General features: G+C 39.9%; 1 protein-coding gene and 1 long non-coding RNA gene across 2 annotated transcripts; both read left to right on the top strand.

The window, feature by feature from the left end:
• Positions 1-440: 440 nt before the first annotated feature.
• LOC145860842 (uncharacterized) lies at positions 441-3,905 on the top strand. Its single transcript, XR_014380559.1, has 3 exons — positions 441-578; positions 744-836; positions 3,691-3,905. It is a non-coding gene; the product is annotated as an uncharacterized LOC145860842 (long non-coding RNA).
• Positions 3,906-12,985: 9,080 nt separating this feature from the next.
• On the top strand, positions 12,986-16,161 carry si:dkey-85n7.8 (COX8 domain-containing protein). The gene is made up of 2 exons (XM_014145137.3): positions 12,986-13,234; positions 15,665-16,161. The coding sequence occupies exons 1-2, from the start codon at positions 13,115-13,117 to the stop codon at positions 15,779-15,781; spliced, it is 237 nt and encodes a 78-aa protein (XP_014000612.1). The 5' UTR covers positions 12,986-13,114; the 3' UTR covers positions 15,782-16,161.
• Positions 16,162-22,918: the final 6,757 nt, after the last annotated feature.

Genomic DNA, 22,918 nt, shown 5'->3' with positions numbered 1-22,918 from the left:
GTCTAAATATAATTTATATAAACAAATATAAGGTAGCTGCAGTTTGATAGGGTTTTCATCCCCCCAGGGCCAGGAGTTTTTTTCAGGAGATTTTTAAAACTTGATTAGGAAAAACTGGTCCCATCATAGCACATATAAAACATTTTTTTACAACTGATTAATCACCGTCATACCTTATAGGATCCAGAGTTTTCCTAGTTAGATTAACATATAAGGAAAAACTCCAGACTCCAAGGGGTACATTTTGCCCCACCGCCCAGGGGCCTATGGTGCCACCAGTCAGCTTGCAGTTGTCAGTTATTGTCAGGTATGTGGATGATCAGGGCTTTATTCAGGAACGTTTCTTGGGCTACTTTGATGTGTCAAGTGGGCGAGATGCACAGTCTGTGTTTGACTTTATGAATTTTGAGATTGTATCTGCTATTTTTATTTACAGCTAAGTCCCCTCATGTTCCCTGATTAAGAGGTGATGACTACTCCACTACCATTGTCAACTTTCTCCTGACATGAACTGAAGCCACAACGTCTCATGTGCCCGCTCATCTACTGGCACATTGAATGTTTCCCTTCCAAGCACTGTGAGTACCCCTATCAATTTTTTCTCATTACTGAATGTAGAGTCAATCACATACACAATCACATTATTACACATCAAAGATTTTACTCCTTGCTTGGACTAACTAATTCTTAGCTCTTTTGTCTAACTGTGTAGTGTCTTGTGTTATTGTTTTTTGTCTTCCCAGTAAAATCCTGTCCTGCACTGGTCAGGCCTCAACACCTCAACTCATGCCACATACCCTCATTCAATCACTGCTGTGATCCCTTTCCAACACTGTGTAAGTAGCCCTCTCATTCCCCTTCCCCATAATATTGTATTATAAATGTCTTTATTAAATGCTTTAGGTTAAAGTAATTTGTCTTTGATTTTTGAAACACACTTTGTAGTCTCCGTGCATTCCGCACCTATACCGTGGGTCTCCCATCCTCCTAATTTTTTCAAGTCACCAGCTTCCACTCAGAAGTTATGTAGCAAGCTAAAGTGACCACAATGCCTACCATGAACATTTCCCAGTTGCTTTGAATGTTCAGTCATGGTGTCAAAGTCATAGTGCAAATAAAAATGTGTTCTTAACTGACTTGCTATAAAGGTTAAATTAAAAAAATATATAAAAAAAAATATAGTGTAAGAAAACTTTTAAAGCCTTAAAGGATATGTCTTGACCATTAGACCAAGAGGGCCAACAATGATTTTGAAGTTGCAGGAGTGGCTACCTTATCATGTGACCATGAGCAACTGTGACTTGTCTCATGTCCGCTACACTTTCACATGTACATTTTAACATGTTAAACAGGATAAATAAGGAGACACGTAGAGTTCATTTTTACTGGGTTTCTCTTACAATTTATATTTATTGTCAATTTCTCTCAATCTCAGAATATTGTAACGACCCTGGGAGGGTTTGAGGCCTGCTCCCTGCCTGTTTCATTACAATATTGACTGTTCAATTCAAAATCATCTCTTTGTAGAAAAGTACCTATTTACATCTGTTTACATTCATTCCATGTTTAGGCCTATCTATTAAATGTAAGAAAAAACAATAGACAGTTAACATAAAAAAAGCAAAAAATAGCTATCTCGGACGAAATGGCAGCCAAGCTAGTGCCTAGCACTAAGCTAGCGCCTAGCACTAAGCTAGCTAGCGGTTAACAATTAGCATGTAACTATTAATGTTAGATACAAATTTCCTTAAAAGTAACCAAAGTACATATCATTAGCGTGGTGAGGAGGTTAAAAAAAAAACATTCTTCCATCTGAAAACCAAAGGTTCATTATGTTAAATTAACTGCAGTATAGGTATGTGGTCAGTTGTTATATTGAGAAGTGTCAAATAAATGCATCTACTTACTTATAAGTGATATGCAAGCTCTATATGTTTTAATAGAGCCTGTAATCTTGATATTGTGGCATCTGGATCAGAATGATCCTATTATTAAAAATAGTAAGATTGATCTGATCGTGGATAGAGAAAAGAGGATTACATAATCTGGCTAATTCTGATCAAGATTTTTTAATTTTTTTATGAAAAACTGGGCTGTCTTTTTGGCTAGACAAAATGTTGTAATTTAACTCGCTCAGTAGATGACCACATAGAGACCTATCCAAAGCACTGAAAATCCAGATTCTGTGATCTTGATATTGTTGCATCCGGATCAGAATGATCCTATCCGATTATTTTCTGGAAAGAAAACAGCTCAAAAACATCCAAAAAAGAGCATTACAGAATCTGTATCATTCTGATCCAAATTAAACGTTTAAAAAAACTGTCCCCATTATCTTCAGGATATAATAAACATACTCATTGACCAGACTAAGCATCAATATAACTGTGATAATCATTCCATACAACTGAAATATTTTCTAGTATACCATGGAAAATCTAATGGGCAATTATCCTACACATTTTATGAAGGGAAAACTCATGTTGGTGTACTTACTTTTTCATTTCCAATTGATGTAATCCATTAACAATAACTTGTCTTAATACAGTATGGTAATTTATTATCAAAAGGGGAAAAGTAAATATCCATAAACTGTCCACAAATAAAATGTGTAACTAAATCTAACTTAATATATAATCTGTTTTAATTCAATTTATTTTAAATCACAATTTATATTCATTTTGATTATCTTGACATTTAAGATGAACTTTTGTGGGAAATATAACCATATTCTTACACTAAGTATTTTAGATACAATACCGTTCAAAAGTTTGGGGTCACTTAGAAATGTCCTTGTTTTTGAAAGAAAACACATTTTTTGGTCCATTAAAATAACAAATGGATCAGAAATACAGTGTAGACATTGTTAATGTTTTAAATGACTATTGTACCTGGAAATGACTGATTTTTAAAGGAATATCTATGTAGGTGTACAGAGGCCCATTATCAGCAACCATCACTCCTGTGTTCCAATGGCACGTTGTGTTAACTAATCCAAGTTTATAATTTTAAAAGGCTAATTCATCATTAGAAAACCCTTTTGCAATTTATGTTAGCACAGCTTCTCGCATGGAATAGCCTTCATTTCTCAGAACAAGAATAGACTGATGCGTTTCAGAAGAAAGGTCTTTGTTTCTGGCCAATTTGAGCCTGTAATCGAACCCACAAATGCTGATGCTCCAGATACTCAACTAGTCTAAAGAAGGCCAGTTTTATTGTTTCTTTAATCAGCACAACAGTTTTCAGTTGTGCTAACATAATTGCAAAAGGGTTTCTTAATAATCAATTAGCCTTTTAAAACAAACTTAGATTAGCTAACACAACATGCCATTGGAATACAGGAGTGATGGTTGCTGATAATGGCCCTCTGTACGCCTATGTAAATATTCCATAAAGAAATCTGCCTTTTGCAGCTACAATAGTCATTTACAACATTAACGATGTCTACATAGTATTTCTGATCAATTTCATGTTATTTTAATTGACAAAAACTGCTTTTCTTTAAAAAACAAGGACATTTTAGTGACCCCAAACTTTTGACCGGTAGTGTACATTTCCAGCCTTGTGATTTTTAATGTTTCTGATAGGTTGATATTTCATTGAGGGCGGGAGTATCAGACTTTCTTTGACGCATTATCAACATGCGATCAACTGATCTGCTGTCACGTGTGCTCCCTCTCCGGCCTCTAGGTCACCAGGCTACTCGTTATGGCGTACACCTGTCACCATCGTTGTGCTCATCAGCGCATAATGACACTCACCTGGACTCCATCCCCTCCTTGATTACCTGCCCTATATATGTCACTCCCTCTGGTTCCTACCTCAGGTGTCATTATTTCTGTTTCCTGTATGTGTGTTTGTGGTTCTTGTTTTGTATTATGTTTAATTTATTTATTAAATGGTTCACTTCCTGAACTTGCTTCCTGACTCCCAGTGCACATTTTACATCTGCTGGTTTATTCTTTAGAGTTTTTGGCTGCAAGGGAGTTTGTCTTAAATTGCAGGTGCATGTAATCTCCCCATTAATAGCTTTTTAAGAAATAAAGCACTAATCTGCAGCTACGCCCTTTGGTTGCAATTGATCCACCAGGTTCAATATTAACTTAACACTCTAAACAGGACAATGTTTGGTAGGGGGTTGTGGACCCTAAGCACTGGTCTGAGGCCAGTAATGTGTTTTAACAAACATCAAACAAGCCAACATTGGGTTTTTGAAAAGCGCATTACAAATAAAATGTATTAATAATTTACCACACAGACTACCATCGAGTTTGACTGCATTGGCTGTTGAGCTATGTACTAATTAAATTGCGATTGTTGGTCTGGTTCCGTAAGGCTTTTCCCTATACCAAATGGCGTTGTATTTAGTGAAACACTTCATCCACCCACACTAGATGAGTGACTGCGTTCCGTGTTACTTTAGTCTACAACAGAGATGCTGTCACTGATGAAGCATGACTTCTCAGCGCTATCTTGACAGATGACACAAAACACAGCTGGCTGTTTCCCCCTACACCTTTTATCCTCCTTTGATCTGCATGGAAAATCAGATCATTACCAATCAGGCGGCCATTGTAAGGCACAATTAAGACACCTGCTGGGCAAAGACCAGAGGGCCAGGTGCCGTGTTTTGTTGTGTGTCAGGTTGTATTTAGCACCCTTTATTTATCTTCTTCCCTCTAAAATTATGTAAAATCACTGTAGGCCTACAGTAGAATAGAGAGGCTATAGGGAACTTTTGCCTTTTGAGTCAAAAGGAGTCCCATATTGAAAATATTGACCAGACCGCTATGAGCAAAAACATAGTTTGCAGGATTTGTGTGGTTTCATGAGATAATAAATTGTCTTAACATACACTGAGTGTACAAAACATTAGGAACACCTTCCTTACATTGAATTGCACCACCAATATATTGCCCTCAGATCAGCCTCAATTCACTGGGGCATGGACTCTACAAGGTGTCGACAGGCATACTAGCCCATGTTGACTCTAATGCTTCCCTATCATTAGCGTGGTTCATATGTACACATGTAAATACACTCAATATGAGCCCTCGTTTAAAAAAAAACAATGGGGAAAAACATTAATAGAACAGACATTTTAAAATCATCCAAAATGCCATCTTGTTTTCATTGACTTGCATACAAGTGTAAGCTAGCTAACTAGCTACTTAGCTTGGTTACACTCATGTAAATCGAACAAATCTCACATGTTTCACTCGGTCAAAACTATGAATCTATAAACCAGAAAACTCATCAGTTTACTTAAATATGTTTTCTCTAGATTTTGAAAATGTAACCATGCATAGAAATGGGAAAACAGGATAAAAAAAAACAAGTAGACAGAGCTAGCTTTTCCGTTCTTTTTACTGGGCTTCCTCCAACGGTCATGGACCGACATATGAAGAAGAGAGGCGTGCCTGCAGCAGTAACACGCTTAATGCCTCCCCTGGTAACACTAGGTATATTTCCCCCCACATGTGAACTTGCAATTCCACATGTAAAAGTAAGATTTTCACATGGGGAGTTGTCTTACATGTGAAGTGAAACTGAAAGTGATTTTCACATGGGGAAACTGCAAGTCACATGTGAGGTGAAAACAAGTTATTCTCCTCACGTGAAAAGGTGGTGTTAACATGTGAATTCTGTGTCTATGTTGAAAATTTCAGCTCAACTTGTGAAAGCAACTACAATCAGGACAGAGCAGAGCCGGCGCTAGACATGGCTTGGAAAATGTACTTCAATCCAGGGATGGTAGATGGCACGTTACTCCTAATTATCCCAACTGACAAATCAAAAAGAAAAAATGCTCGTTTTTAATAAAACTCTTTTGTCGGCATGCTAAAATGTTAGGCTAACATGCTGAATTCTTCTGGCTAGTGCACCTCTGTGACCAATAGCTACTTTATTTCTGAGACAAGTGCCGTGTATTTCTATTTTGACCTACTTCCATTTCGTCTTCCTCTTCACTCCATTTATTTTCCATACTTCTCAAATAAATACTTTTGTTATAAATTATATATTTTTTAATCACTGACCCTGTCCATGTGTCATTGTTTGTCAAAACAAAAATAAATGTATGCCTTACTCTGTACTTTAGGTTATTCATGGCTGAAGCAGTCACACTGGCCCTCGAGGACTGGAGTTAGGCATACTCTGTCAATTGTGATCATCAATGGCCACCAGATTATCGCCAGCTGCTCTCTTGTTAAACCATCAATTGCCACAAAAATTCCCTGCACAGCTGATCTCAATTGCCACCATTATTGGCCATCGCATTACCGTTCCCTAAAGCTGTCAGTGTTAACTTTTAGTCCTGCTTTCAACAAAAATCTTTCAAGACATTTTAGCCCTTCAGGGACCAGTTTATTAAACTTATCTGCTAGGATTAAATGTCAGAATTGGGTTTTTCAAAACTAAAAAATTTGATTTTGATCCTCCGGATAGGGATAAGGATTTTTGGTATTCCAATCTCACCTTTAAATCAGGATTAAATGTTGTTTTTGCATTTTCAAAACTCAAAGGTAGTGATTAGAATGAAATACACCAGTGATAATGCTTATGGAAATCTTGTGAAGAAGGAAACAGAGGGCAAAAAAAGCAGACTTGTCTAGCTGAAGAGCAGATCAAGTTAACCATGCTCCAACAACTTCATTTGCTTACTTGAAGCATGCTTGAATAATGCTGGGGTTGCGTTTTCAGATGAGGAAGACTTCTGAACAATATAGATTTGTGTTTTGAATTATTTTAGTTATCCAGTGAGATTGTGACTTTTGTTAAATATTTAACACTTTTTTTAAAGTGTTTATACAGTGCCTTCAGAAAATACTCAGACCCCTTGATTTTTTCCACATTTTGTTACGTTACAGCTGTATTCTAAAATTGATTAAATAGTTTTTTTCCCTCATCAATCTACACACAATACCCCATAATGACAAAGCAAAAACAGGTTTATAGAAGAATTTGCAAATGTATTAAAAATACAAATGGAAATATCACATTTACATAAGTATTCAGACCATTTACTCAGAATTTTGTTGAAGCACCTTTGGCAGTGATTACAGCCTTGAGTCTTATTGGGTATGACGCTACAAGCTTGGCACACCTGTATCTGGGGAGTTTCTCCCAATCTTCTCTACAAATCCTCTCAAGCTCGGTCAGGTTGGATGGGGAGCTATTTTCAGGTATCTCCAGAGATGTTAGATTGGGTTCAAGTCCGGGCTCTGGCTGGGCCACTCAAGGACATCCAGAGACTTGTTCCGATGCCACTCCTGCATTGTCTTGGCTGTGTGCTTAGGGTCGTTGTCCTGTTGGAAGGTGAACCTCTACCCCAGTCTGAGGTCCTGAGCGCTCTGAAGTAGATTTTCATCAAGGATATCTCTGTACTTTGCTCCGTTCATCTTTCCCTCGATCCTGACTGGTCTTCCAGTCCCTGCTACTGGAAAACATCCCCACAGCATGATGCTGTCACCACCATAGGTATGGTGCCAGGTTTCCTCCACACGTGACGCTTGGCATTCAGGCCAAAGAGTTCAATCTTGGTTTCATCAGACCAGAGAATCTTGTTTCTCATGGTCTGAGAGTTCTTTAGGAGCTCTAATATAATCTTGATATTGTGCCATCTGGATCAGAATGATCTTATCCGATTATTTTATGAAAAAACAGCCAAAAAATAGCCATAGTGATCTGATTGTCGATAGAAAAAAGAGGACTACAGAATCCGGATAAAAAGTTTTGAAAAACTGGGCTTTCTTTTTGGCTAAACAAAATGTTGAGAACTATCCAAAGCACTGAAAATCGGGATTCTGTGATCTTTATATTGTGGCATCTGGATCAGAATGATCCTATCCGATTATTTTCTGAACAACAGGCTCAAAAACAGTAAAATCACCTGGGAAGCCAAGCCCCCCCCCCCCCCCCCCCCCCCTCCCCATATGTTGTGATAATTGCGTTGTTTGCTCTATAACCTAACATATGCCCTGCGACCGTGATATATAGGCTTAAAGGCCGAGACAATAAGAAGACACAGTGGCAGAATAAATCCAACCACACCTTTGTTTTATCACAAAACTGGATAATAACCTCTGTCCAGTGAAGTCCACAAAGCATATTGCATGTACAGTAACAGTCAGTTACATGACCTACAGCATGGTCATTCAAGTTAATGTTTCCGCCATTTTCGAACCACTAAACTACTATTGATTTAGAACCACAGAGAGTTACCGCAAGTCGCAAAGAAAACAGGAGCTGTCTCCACTATTCCTGTAAAGGGTGCGTGCTGGTGGCAGGGAAGTCAGGCGCAGGAGAGTGAACTTGGTATAAATGGAGCAGTTTAATGAATATACAAAAACTCAGAAAACCAAAAATATACAAAATAAATAAGAGCGTGCAAAACCCGTCGCACACCAGAACATAACTTGTGACAACTAAAAGATCCCAAAAACAATTTAGTCCAATCAACGTAAGCTAAATATGATGTGGCTGTCCATGGGTCTGATTTCTGTGTGCGTGTGTGTGTGTTTGTGTGTGCAAGTTTGTGCAAGTAGAAAAACATGTTGAGAGAAATGCCAATGTCATCCTCCTCATTTTCATGTTGACGAAACAGTCTATCACTCTGTCATACAGTACACGCTTTTATTTTTTGTTGTCCTAGCTTTGTTGTCCTGGCTAAAATGCTTGCCCGCTAGCCTAACTTCCATTCATGGGCAACGTTAGCTAGTTAATATTAGCCTTCTACATCTAGCTACATATTGAACTTCCATCCTGTTAGGCCAGGGAGTTAATGGTTGGATCAGAATCACCATTACAATCATTGGCCAGTACAGAGAATTAAGTAAAACCACAAGTCCAAATCCCTATCTCCATTCATGGCTAATTTAGGAAAGGGACAATTTTAGTCAGCTGGCTAGCTAGCCACCGGAGGACAACAACACAATGAGATGCAACAATTAAAGTTTTTCTGTCAATGACATTTGCTCTCAAATGAAAGTTGGCTTCCCTTGACACTTTTTTTTTGGTGCACAAGCACCATTCACAGTTCAGCTCGCTCAGTTCAGCTCAATGCTGATTGGCAATTTTTTTATACTTTTTGTTGTCAAGGGAGGCCATATGCTCGCTGGCTTCCATTGCCTTCAATGCTACAGGTCGGCAACAATGTCATAATAATTTGGACCAGACAGCATCAGATAGATGGCCTACACCTAAAGAGACAGAGGGACGCTGTTTCGCTCGCTCAGATTCTTTCTCCTGTGAGATACATTCAGCCTCTTGCGAATTGAAGGAAAATTATGAAACACAGAGAGATGAAGATAAATGATTGAATGTAAAAATAATATTGTTAATTATTTTAGGGTAGCCTGGCTTCCCTTGGCAGCTATGAATACACTCCACTGTGAGTAACTAAATCAAACCATTCGGCAGTTAATATACACTGCTCAAAAAAAATAAAGGGAACACTTAAACAACACAATGTAACTCCAAGTCAATCACACTTCTGTGAAATCAAACTGTCCACTTAGGAAGCAACACTGATTGACAATACATTTCACATGCTGTTGTGCAAATGGAATAGACAACAGGTGGAAATTATAGGCAATTAGCAAGACACCCCCAATAAAGGTGTGGTTCTGCAGGTGGGGACCACAGACCACTTCTCAGTTCCTATGCTTCCTGGCTGATGTTTTGGTCACTTTTGAATGCTGGCGGTGCTTTCACTCTAGTGGTAGCATGAGACGGAGTCTACAACCCACACAAGTGGCTCAGGTAGTGCAGCTCATCCAGGATGGCACATCAATGCGAGTTGTGGCAAGAAGGTTTGCTGTGTCTGTCAACGTAGTGTCCAGAGCATGGAGGCGCTACCAGGAGACAGGCCAGTACATCAGGAGACATGGAGGAGGCCGTAGGAGGGCAACAACCCAGCAGCAGGACCGCTACCTCCGCCTTTGTGCAAGGAGGAGCAGGAGAAGCACTGCCAGAGCCCTGCAAAATGACCTCCAGCAGGCCACAAATGTGCATGTGTCTGCTCAAACGGTCAGAAACAGACTCCATGAGGGCCCGACGTCCACAGGTGGGGGTTGTGCTTACAGCCCAACACCGTGCAGGACGTTTGGGATTTGACAGAGAACACCAAGATTGGCAAATTCGCCACTGGCGCCCTGTGCTCTTCACAGATGAAAGCAGATTCACACTGAGCACGTGACAGACGTGACAGACACCGTGGAGAACGTTCTGCTGCCTGCAACATCCTCCAGCATGACCGGTTTGGCAGTGGGTCAGTCATGGTGTGGGGTGGCATTTCTTTGGGGGGCCGCACAGCCCTCCATGTGCTCGCCAGAGGTAGCCTGACTGCCATTAGGTACCGAGATGAGATCCTCAGACCCCTTGTGAGACCATATGCTGGTGCGGTTGGCCCTGGGTTCCTCCTAATGCAAGACAATACTAGACCTCATGTGGCTGGAGTGTGTCAGCAGTTCCTGCAAGAGGAAGGCATTGATGCTATGGACTGGCCCGCCCGTTCCCCAGACCTGAATCCAATTGAGCACATCTGGGACATCATGTCTCGCTCCATCCACCAACGCCACGTTGCACCACAGACTGTCCAGGAGTTGGCGGATGCTTTAGTCCAGGTCTGGGAGGAGATCCCTCAGGAGACCATCCGCCACCTCATCAGGAGCATGCCCAGGCGTTGTAGGGAGGTCATACAGGCACGTGGAGGCCACACACATTACTGAGCGTCATTTTGACTTGTTTTAAGGACATTACATCAAAGTTGGATCAGCCTGTAGTGTGGTCTTCCACTTTAATTTTGAGTGTGACTCCAAATCCAGACCTCCATGGGTTGATAAATTGGATTTCCATTGATTATTTTTGTGTGATTTTGTTGTCAACACATTCAACTATGTAAAGAAAAAAGTATTTAATAAGATTATTTCTTTCATTCAGATCTAGGATGTGTTGTTTAAGTGTTCCCTTTATTTTTTTGAGCAGTATATAATCTGTTTTAATTAAATTGTAGTCTCATCAAATTATTTTAAGTGACTCAATTTATATTCTTATTACGTTGACATTTAAGATTAAATGTTTTGTAAGAAATAGGACCTCACTTTCTTACAATAAGTATTTTAGATACATTTCCAACCTTGCGATCTTTAATGTTTCCGATAGGTTGATATTTCTGTGAGTTTCAAAATATTTTGACACATTAACAACATGCGATCAACTGATCTGCTGGGTTATTCTTGTTGGTTTTTGGTTGCAAGCAAGTTTGTTTTAACATGCAGGTGCATGTAATCTCCCATTGGTAGCGTTTTAAGAAATCCAGCACTAAGAGCCAATTTATGCTTGAGCCGAAAATAGCTTCGCGTTGACATGATTGGTTGTCGGTATGTGGGGGCAGGAGTTCCTGTATAAGCACAAACTCACTTCCTTGACAACTTCCTTCACAACAGCTCTGCGCTGCTCCGCGAAGTGCAAGAAGTATGAATGCCCAGACTTCTGTAGAGGCCATATCACTGTAAATGCTGCACGGCCAATGCAGATGTCAGATTGACCATGCAGTGCCTTTAATGCGCCGCTATGCAGTTCTCCCCCTTGGTTGCAATTGACCCACGTGGTTCAATATTAGCCTACCTTCATACTCTAAACAGGACAGTGTTTGGTAGGGGGTTGTGGGCCCTAAGCATTGGTCTGACGCCAGTAATGTGTTTTAACAAATAGAAAACATTGCAGACTTTGGGTTTTTGAAAAGCGCATTACAATAAAATGTTTTAATAATAAATAAATAATAATAAATAATAATAATAATTGACCATACACATACTACCGTCGAGCTTGACTCCATTGGCTGTTGAGATATACACTAATTAAATTGCGTTCGTTGGTCTGGTTCCGTTACACTTTTCCCTATACCAAATGGCGTTGTATTTAGTGAAACACTTCTTCATCCACCCCCGTAGATTACAGTGACTGCGTTCCGTGTTACTTTAGTCCACAACAGTGCTGCTGTCACTGGTGAAGCATGACTTTTCAGCCCCATGTTGACAGATGACACAAAACACAGCTGTCTGTTTCCCCCTACACCTTTTATCCTCCTTTGATCTGCATGGAGAATCAGATCATTACCAATCAGGCGGCCATTGAAGGCACAATTAAGACACCTGCTGGACAGACAAAGACCAGAGGGCCAGGTGCCGTGTTTTGTTGTGTATCAGGTTCTGTTTATCACCCTTTATTAATTATCTTCTTCCCTCTAAAATTATGTAAAATCACTGTAGGCCTATAGTAGAATAGAGAGGCTATAGGAAACCTTTGCCTTTTGAGCAAAAAGGAGTCCCCTATAGAAAATATTGTCCAGACTAGACCTCTATGAGCAAAAGCTTATATTGTCTGACTAATGTTTGCCAGATTTTTTGGTTTTCATGAGATAAGAAATTGTTTTAACATATGTTTATGAACCCTAAATCCAACATTCAAGCCAAAATCTGACAAACAATTAGCAACTAAACTTTTCAAGTGTATCTTTAATGACCAAGACATACTGAAATCAGATAATGAGTACTAATCAGTCATGAAAGCAGAAGGATGCTTTGTTTTTTTATGCTTATTACATCATTAGAGGACGATGAGCTCTGGCCCACTTGTTCATGTCCATAAAGTTGGATCATTGGGGAAAAAAGGTTTATGGCGTCAGGGTTAAATACTACCTTGACATCAATCGAAGACCAACTCCCTTTAAATCAAGTCTTCGACACAGCCTTAGCTCAACATTTTTTACAGATACAAATCATGCCGAACCCTACGTTGACTTAAGGCCATCCAACAGATGGTTTCTCAGAAAGTTCCAGACAGTGTCTCCATGCAGTCCTCAAGTTCACAAATCTGCCTGACGACAACATGATGTATTGTTGAACAACATGGCCCTGATAGCCCCCCCCCCCCTTTCTGATTGCTTAAAAACCATCCTCCTGACTCCACCCATGTTAATGTGACTGGTCCTTGGGTCTATTTCACATGTGTCGGGAGGTTCCTCAGCACTCTTGAGACCCGAAGCTCAAGAGCTACATGCGCTGACTTCCTCCCCCATCCCTCACATCCACACACATCCACAGCTGTCGGGATGGTCATGGCCCTGAAGGGGGTCCCCCAGGCAGCGTGTCTGGTACGGGCTAAGATGGTCCTGCAAGACAGGAGGTCCAGCATCTACAGCAAGCCACCCAAGACCAAGATCGGACCTGGGGTGAGTGTTGCACTGAGGGACTCTCTGCTGATACAGTAGACAGCCCTCTTTAATTTGGAACTCACTCAATGTGCCAAGGGACTGTTGCTTCTATATTCATTCAGGGACAGTTTCCTGAGGCCTAGATTAAGCATAGTCCTGAACTTAAAAGAAGTTTCAAAGGATTTAGATGTTTTATTGTGCATGGTTTTTAGTCCTAGGCTTAAACTAGCCCATTGTGTTTGATGTTTCTTTACCATCATATTTCAAAGTTAAAACTTAATAAATAAGTCTAGTCCGGCACTAAAACAAATTTTTGATGGCGATTCTCCATTGAGTTAGCTTTTTTGACCAGGACTAGGCTTAATCTGTAGCCGAAAAAATGCCTTTTAATGTATTAACATTACAATAACTGTCATAGTCCCCTGTATTGTCATCCTTCATATCGCAGGTGAACTCACGCATTTAATAATGTCATCAACAAAAAATCAGCAAAAACTGAAATAACTTAAACATCAGGTGATGCTTGACTTGATTAGTCATTTTTGGGTTTGTGCTCCCCAAGTTCCAGTTTACTTTTACCAGACGGACAGACCAGCATTTTGTTTGTCCTGCCACAAACATTCCATTTAATTTAAAGAGAGAGAGAGAGAGAGAGCAGCAAGCTTGTCTTTGGATTGGGTGGTTGTTTCACCAGGATAATCACGCTGTAGATTTGATAAGGACACAGGGTAAATGTTTATTTTGCTGTGTCCTGCCATGGCTCTTCCGCTATGTCTGCATTTTTGAGTGCTCTCAAACAAAGCACAGAGCCATTTCTCCACTATAGAAAGACTGATGTGTTTCACACGTAGAACTGCCATGTGGATAAAAGCCTTGGTAAGGAAGGATGTGATCCATGTCTATTGATTGACACCCCTCTCCATACTTCTACCCTGCTTATATTTTACAGTCTGTTTAGAATACATGACGGAAGTAAACAATTTAGACAATTCAGACATCAAAGATTGAGTTCAGACTTAGAGGTTGAGACTGACTTTAATGGACAGACAAGGATGCGCCAGAAAGCTCTAAGCCGGAGCTATAAAATAGGCTTTCCTCTTGGCTGGAAGTATGTAAAGGGTTACTAATGTATAATGTATGGACACAATGAACGCCTCAGCTCCATGAGGGAGCTGCCTGGGATATAATAAAATCGACTGCCCGGGGCAGGTGGCTCTGATGTGGATCAATGTGGCCTGCCTAGACCTCCTGGGAAAGTGTGTAGTCTTTGAGACGCTTAGCTGTAGTGCAGGGATGGGTAACTGGTGGCCCACTGGCCGCGCTCCCTTTTGAAGGACATTGGATTAAAAAAAAATGATATACACTACAGGTACTGTAACGATGTACGCTGAGAGTCGGGAAGCAAATTCAGGGAGTGAATACATTTAATAAATAAATTAACAAAACAAGAAACACAAACATGAAACAGAAACAATGACAACTGGGGAAGAAACCAAAGGGAGTTACATACAAAGGGCAGGTAATCAAAGAGGTGATGGAGTCCAGTTGAGTGTCATTATGTGCGTAATGCTGGTGACAGGTGTGCGCCCTAACGAGCAGCCTGGTGACCTAGAGGCCAGAGAGGGAGCACACGTGACAGGTACGCAGTCCCGCGAGCAACTGTGGCCCCTCATGATAAATTCAGATTTTTTGTGGGCCCCATCCCTGCTGCAGTGTGTAGGCCGCAATGGACTATTCCCAACCCCTCTGATAATACCCATACTCCAATAACCCAGAGCACATTTTTTGAAGTGATGAAATAAATACAGAGTAGATATTGGTGTTGATATTTGATATGGGAATTTATTGCAGACATAAATAAGTTCTTCAACTTGAAATGAGCCGGGCTGAAATGAGTTGAAGACATACTTTCCTGGGATTTGTATCAGGGACATAGTAAAGTTAATTGCACAACAAGCCTTCATATATTTGTAACACTACCACTAAAGAGAAAGGAAGGCTCAAACACAAGTTCCTTTGATACTTGTGGGTGGAGTAGTTCGAGTGACACTTGTATACTCAATAGAATGAAGAAATTAAGCTTTCCTTTATATTGCTAATTGAAGCCATACAAAATACAAATACAGCAAACTCGATTGGAGATTTGGACATTAAACAGAAGACATGTTAGCTCTAAATATCAGATGGCAGTAATATTCTCATTTATATTTTACTAACACTTAAAGCCTGCAGGTATAAGGCTTTACTATTTGTATGAACACGCACATAATGTTCTTATTTAATGTTTTATTATAATGTCCTATTATAAGGCTTATAATATTATGTTATGGTCCTCTGTGAAATGTTCAAGTGGCTTCGAAGGTTTAGTACAGTAGTGCATACTTATGGCTCTTACTTTGTCTCTTATTATCTGTCTCGTCTACTCTCCTCTCCCTTCCTCCCTCACAGCAAAGCTTCTTTATCATGTCCGTCTTTGCTGTCGGCATGCTTGCTCCGGCTGGCTGGATCATGCACCACATCCCAGAGTACCGCCAAAGACCACGTCCTTCATCAAGAACGTCGTAAAGAAGAAGACCCCAACGTCTTCACACACGCTACAAACCACGGCTGTATTCAACATATTAGCCACCATGCTATCAAATACTGTACCTTGCTAATGTATAACAACACACATTATCTACAGTATAAATGATATTCAATGGCCACAATAATAACGGGAAAATAACATGCACTTTGAAGGGACCATGGAAGACATTTCTGCATGACTGTCATGAGTATGTTTTTGTATGATGTCTTTTTTTTAATATTCTGATTATTGCAGTAGCATGGTGTCTAATGTCTCATGAATATGGCCCCTAATGTCACTGCGGCATCCAGTTGCAATGACACGTCTGTAAAACTGCCAACTCACTGCCATCATCAATAAATACATGCTGTGTTGGCAATGTTTGTCTGTGTCTGTTCATTGCATTTGTCAAGCTGAATTACCATACCTTTATACTTATCCTATCGTGACATGTGCATTATATACATGCATGATGTACAGAGCTGTGTCAATTAGGTTGTAATAACCATACTTGAAGAGAAGAGCAGAAGGCTTTTGGATGTAAAACAAAAAAGTTCACCAAGATTATTTAAGACATTAATAATTATTGAAGACATCAACACGTTTGTCACTGGTTGGTTTCCCATTCTACACCTTTCTCAAAAACATTGGATTGGTGTAAGCGTGGGGCTAGAGTGGAGTTTCGGACATATTTCTTATACAATCCTTTTAAATGAATGGCTCTGTTTGAATACTCTTAAAATGAACCTCTACTTTCCTCGAAGTAATCACTAATATAACTAGATTGGTGTGAGCAAGCTTTCCATTATAACCTTCACCAATTACATTATGTCAGATCAGTGATTACTTCAAGGAAGCAAAAAAGGAAGGATGCATTTGCAGAGTATTCTACCAGGTCCTATGATGGGTGTATACTTGTTCAGGGAGAAGGGAGAGGGAATCGGACCACAGCCTAAAATAGATCACACCACCCAAGCCTATATCAACTCCTACCCACCCCTCTCCATCTCCCTTTGGGTGGTCTGTGTAGTGAGCCTTATGGGGGTCAATTAAACTCAACCGAGATGCCCTTGATAACACTCTTAACAACAACATTTACAGGATACTGCCTGACCACGGATCATGTTTATCACCCCTATCGGGGACGAGGGAAGGAAAACTCCACCAGAACAGTTTAAGATCTGATCTGGAATCAGATTAGACTATCCTAATGCTAACCTTAGCTGTTAGCGTTATAAAAATATATTTATATTTACCTTTATTTAAGCATGGAGTCACCATAGAGACAAGGGTCTCTTTCACAAGGGGCCCTGCATATACAATTTCATAGACAAAATAAAAAATTCAATAACACAACACAAATATTAAAGAAAAACAATTACGTTCCCCAATAAGAAGGTCCCCAATCAATATTTTAAATTGCCCGAGCGGCACCAGAACATCAAATTGTAATGTATTTTGTAAATGGTTCCAGCAATGAGGCGCTTTAAATCTAAAAGTGGATTTACCTAGTTTGATAGAGACCTGAGGAACATCACGAGTAAACCAACTTTGTCAATCAGAGGTTTGGTGTCTCATGTTTTTATATTCTAACAGTGAAGTTGGTTAAGTCGGAGAGCTTTGTAAACAAAAAGGGAATAATGAAGTGATCTGCAGGACTTTAATGAGGACCAGCCAACCTTTTGATACAGGATGCAGTGGTGAGTATTAAAACTGTCACCTGTGATAAAGCGAAGGGCGCTATGGTAGACGGCATCCAAAGGTTTAAGAGTAGTGGCTGCTGCAAACTGGTAAATGGTGTCACCATAGACAAGAACTGGCAGGAAAGTTGACTGTACAATCTGCTTCCTGCTATTTAGGGAGAGGCAAGATCTATTTCTAAAACAGAAGCCCATCTTACAGACCCTTGCAAAAGTATTCATCCCCCTTGGCGTTTTTCCTATTTTGTTGCACTACAACCTGTCATTTAAATAGATTTTTATTTGGATTTCATGTAATGGACATACACAAAATAGTCCAAATTGGTGAAGTGAAATGAAAAAAAATATTTGTTTAAAAAAATGCAAAGAAATAAAAAACGGAAAAGTGGTGCATGCATATGTATTGACACTCTTTGCTATCAAGCCCCTAAATAAGATCTGGTGCAACCAATTACCTTCAGAAGTCACATAATTAGTTAAATAAAGTCCACCTGTGTGCAATCTAAGTGTCACATGATCTTAGTATATATACACCTGTTCTGAAAGGCCCCAGAGTCCGCAACACCATTAAGCAAGGAGCACCACCAAGCAAGCGGCACCATGAAGACCAAGGAGCTCTCTAAACAGGTCAGGGACAAAGTTGTGGAGAAGTTGTGGATTATAAAAAAATATCAGAAACTTTGAACATCCCACAGAGCACCATTAAATCCATTATTAAAAAATGTAAAGAATATGGCACCACTACAAACCTGCCAAGAGAGGGCCGTCCACCAAAACACACGGACCAGGCATTAATCAGAGAGGCAACAAAGAAACCAAAGATAACCCTGAAGGAGCTGCAAAGCTCCACAGCGGAGATTGGAGTATCTGTCCATAGGACCACTTTAAGCCATACACTCCACAAAGCTGGGCTTTAGGGAAGAGTGGCCAGAAAAAAAAGCTGTTGCTTAAAGAAAAAAAATGAGCAAACATGTTTGGTGTTCGCTAAAAGGCATGTAGGAGAACCCCAAACATATGGAAGAAGGTACTCTGGTCAGATGAGACTAAAATGGAGCTTTTGGCCATCAAGGAAAACGCTATGTCTGGCGCAAACCCAACATGTCTCATCACCTCGAGAACACCATCCCCACAATGAAGCATGGTGGTGGCAGCATCATGCTGTGGGGATGTTCTTCATTGGTAGGGACTCGGAAACTGGTCAGAATTGAAGGAATGATGGATAGCGTTAAATACAGGGAAATTCTTGAGGGAAACCTGTTTCAGTCTTCCAGAGATTTGAGACTCGGACCGAGGTTCACCTTCCAGCAGGACAATGACCCTAAGCATACTGCTAAAGCAACACTCGAGTGGTTTAAGAGGAAACATTTAAATGTCTTGGAATGGCCCAGTCAAAGCCCAGACCTCAATCCAATGGAGAATCTGTGGTATGACTTAAATATTGCTGTACACCAGCGGAACCCATCCAACTTGTGGGAGCTGGAGCAGTTTTGCCTTGAAGAATGGGCAAAAATCCCAGTGACTAGATGTGCCAAGCTTATAGAGACATACCCCAAGAGACCTGCAGCTGTAATTGCTGCAAAAGGTGGCTCTACAAAGTATTGACTTTGGGGGGGTGAATAGTTATGCATGCTCAAGTTTTCAGTTTTTTTGTCTTATTTCTTGTTTGTTTCACAATAAAAAATATTTTGCATCTTCAAAGTGGTAGGCATGTTGTGTAAATCAAATGATACAAACCCCCAAAAAATCTATTTTAGTTCCAGGTTGTAAGGCAACAAAATAGGAAAAATGCCAAGGGGGGTGAATACTTTCGCAAGCCACTGTAGGTTTTTAACTAGCACATCCGTATGCTTTTTAAACATTAAATCTTGTCAATCCAAATGTCCAGATATTTCTAGGTGGGAACCCAATTGATGGGAGAGACATCCAATTAATAAATATGTAGATCATCTGAAACTTTTTTGAGAACAACATATTTTTAGTCTTGTCCACATTAAGTACAAGTTTGAAACTAACCAGGGCTTTCTGTAAGGCAACAAAGTCAGATTTCAGCTCTAAGATAGCCTGGTCAAGAGTTTGGCAATGGAATACATATCAGTGTCATCTGCATACAGATGAATATTACAAGTTTTAACAGATAGACCAATATTATTTATATAAATATTAGAAAGAACAGGTCCCAATACCGACCCCTGTTGTAATATCCAGGAAACTAGACTCGACACCATCAGAAATCACGCATTGTGTTCTATCTGACAGATAATTCTCAAACCACATGCAAGAAGCCTGATCCAGGCCTATTTCAGTCAGCCTTTGAATGAGAATGTAATTGTGTAACAGTGTAGAAGGCCTTGGAAAGGTCTACAAATAAGGCAGCACAATGGTTTTTATGAACTAAGCAATTTAACACATCATCTAGAACAAGCATAGCAGCTGAAACGGTGCTTTGTCCAGTTCTAAAACCAGACTGGTGTATATTTAGAGTAGAATAGTTATGTAATAGTTATTGTAATTACTTCGTCACCATGGCTTATTTATTGCCTTACCTCTCTTATCCTACCTCCTTCGCACATGCTGTATATAGATTTTTCTACTGTATTTTTGATTGTATGTTTGTTTAGTCCATGTGTAACTCTGTGTTGTTGTATGTGTCGAACTGCTTTGCTTTATCTTGGCCAGGTCACAGTTGCAAATGAGAACCTGTTCTCAACTAGCCTACTTGGTTAAATAAAGGTGAAATAAAAAAATACAAGAATGAGAAGTTAAAAACTTTCTTAGCTGAGAGTTGGCCAGGGATTCAACAATTTTGGTAAGGCAAGATAACTTGTAAATTGGACAGTAGTCATCTAAGTCAGAAGGATCTCCTTTGTGTAGGGGGAGGACATGTGCCACCAGAAACAATTGCCAAGTTAAGAATATAGGTTAATGATTCTGCAATAAGTAGGGCAGAGAGCTGCAGTAGGAAGTGTCATGACGTTGGCCTCTTTTGGTACAGGGAGGACAGTTGACCCCCTCCCCTTTTGCACCATTCCCCAACCTACCTTCCCCCACCCAGTCCCTGTGTGAAAGGGTTGTAAAATTCCAGGAGAGTCTCTGGCCACATGGCCCATAGAGAGACACAGGAAATTCTTCCAACTCACAGAATTGGGGAGCCAAGCGACATTTGTGTTCTGGAAAAGGTATGGAAGATTGGTGAAGAATCCAGCTACGAACCTGTCCGCTTGGTACAATTTTGTGATACTCAGAAGAGACAATATAGCCATATTACCATAAAACTGTTTATATAATAGCCTCAGCTTGAGACTTGCATCATAATGGTTGTATAAAATGTATTAATAAGGATAAAGCTATTTGTAATACATTGAGATGCTATGTACTGATGTTAATGTGATAGAATTGGATTTCTGTACCAAGCTTCACTCAGCCATCGGCACGCCCCCAAGGGACACAGACAGGACCAGGCGTCATTTGACAAGCCTGTTCAAGGGTCACTATAAAACCCACCCTGATTTACATTTCTTGAGACCAGGCCTCCACTCCATGGCCAATAGGTTTTACCATCCAATTCCTCTACTGAAAGTGAACTATACCACATGGTTAACTTTTAGACTATTGATACCGACAGAATAAGAACAAGTCTTTGATATTAATTATTAGTCTGCAGCTAAGTAAATTATATCATTGAACGCGAAGACCAACGAAACATCCATTCTATAACGACATTAATGAATGTCGCTTTGAAAGATCCATTCTAACCGAGAGAGAGAGAGAGAGAGAGAGAGAGAGAGAGAGAGAGAGCTCTCCATCAGAACGACGCTCGAACAAGGATCACGACGACACACTGAGCGTAAATATATATTGATTGCAATTGTTCCCGAATGAGTGAGCCTTCAATTGTCAATTGTTAATATTAATGAACTCTGTGTAACTTCTCAGCTGACCGTTTATGACCCATTGTCTAACAGACCAGCCATGCCTGTTAGCCATTAGGGCACATTACTGTACCAATCCTTTGTGACGATAATTACTGTTTGTATGTTTTCTGTTAATTACTTAGTGTAGTAAATAAATGATTTTAAGACAATTGATGTATGGATGATTTTAGTAAAGACTGGGTTCGTGCAGATACAATAATTTACGACGTTTGGAATGAGACTGGACTCGAGGTAAAATACACCATTTAAACCAGAAGATAATCGGCCTATACTATAATAGAATATAATATTATAATACAGGAAAGTTATATTAGGAAAATTATAGCTTTGTAATCTGAATATTCTCCTTGGTGCCCCGATCTCCTAGTTAATTACAATTAAACGATTAATCAGTTTAATCGCGTGATAATAATTACAGGGAGTTAATTGATAAACATGTCTTCAGTTTAATGGTACCCAAAAGACACGACATATATGGAGCCCCCGTGCGAGGAATCTAAGATAGAATTGGACTTTGCTGTGAAATTCTATATATCAATTGTGCAAACAGAATTGTACAAACAGCCTGCTATCTAAACAAAGTGATTGTGCATTTTCCATTGAGAGAAGCTATTTAGAGTAGCTCCGGTCTTATGTCGATAGCAGTGAGGGATAAATTCTGAATCCTGAACCAAGTAGCAATAGCTTAGCATTACGGGCAAGCTAACAGAGAGGGAACATTTTACCCTCCTCCGTACCACATTTAAAATTCCTCCGTAGCGCGACGGAAGTCCGACCTTTGTACTTCCGTTTAATTTCAGCATTCTGCACCCTGGTGGTGAAGAATTGCCAGTACATCTCTAGGGGAAATTCAAACGTGGAGCACGGTAACATATCCAGACAATCGCAATTGACTGGATATGACGTCTCATTCAATTTAACTAACAAGTGAAATTGCCAGATTTACCTTTTCAAGTGGATCTTTTAAAAAATATCCAAAATTGATTGGGCGTCCATAATGAGACATGATTAACTTTTTCCAAACTTAACTTAGAAGAAGCAATGCTCTCAGGTTAATTGAAAGTTAATTCCCAGATAGCCTATACAGGTTTGATATATCATAAATAGATTAATCAGTAAAACCCATTACTCAAGGAGTGAACCCCATGTGGCTTCGGCCTTAAGGGAAAGTATAGCGGTGAATGTACCCTAAACATTTAAACTACATTACTGTTATGATAACCCCGCAATCTGAATTGCTTGGGTATCATTGCCTCATTCAATTTATTTAGTTAAATTGTCGAACATACCTTTCTAGGTTCTTCCAACTAAATGAGACAACTTAAACTTTGCATATTAACCTTGATGAAGCAACCTCTCAGGTAATTCAAAGTTAATTCCCAGATAGCCTATACAGGTTTGATATATCATAAATAGATGAATCAGTAAAATCTGCTTTAGCAAAGCACATTCACCAAACCCATTACTGACGGGAGTGAATCCCATGTGGCTTCAGCCCCAGGGA

Source organism: Salmo salar, chromosome 15 (assembly GCF_965601325.2).
Source record: "Salmo salar chromosome 15, fSalSal1, whole genome shotgun sequence".
In the NCBI taxonomy this organism is placed as follows: Eukaryota; Metazoa; Chordata; class Actinopteri; order Salmoniformes; family Salmonidae; genus Salmo; species Salmo salar.
Note: the sequence above shows the minus strand (reverse complement) of the source record. Positions and strands in the feature narration are given on the sequence as shown.

Coding starts and splice junctions, on each gene's coding strand:
- si:dkey-85n7.8 (XM_014145137.3), top strand. CDS start 13,115: ATGGTCATGGCCCTGAAGGGGGTCCCCCAGGCAGCGTGTCTGGTACGG. Junction 13,235..15,664: donor AGACCAAGATCGGACCTGGG/GTGAGTGTTGCA, acceptor CCTCCCTCACAG/CAAAGCTTCTTTATCATGTC.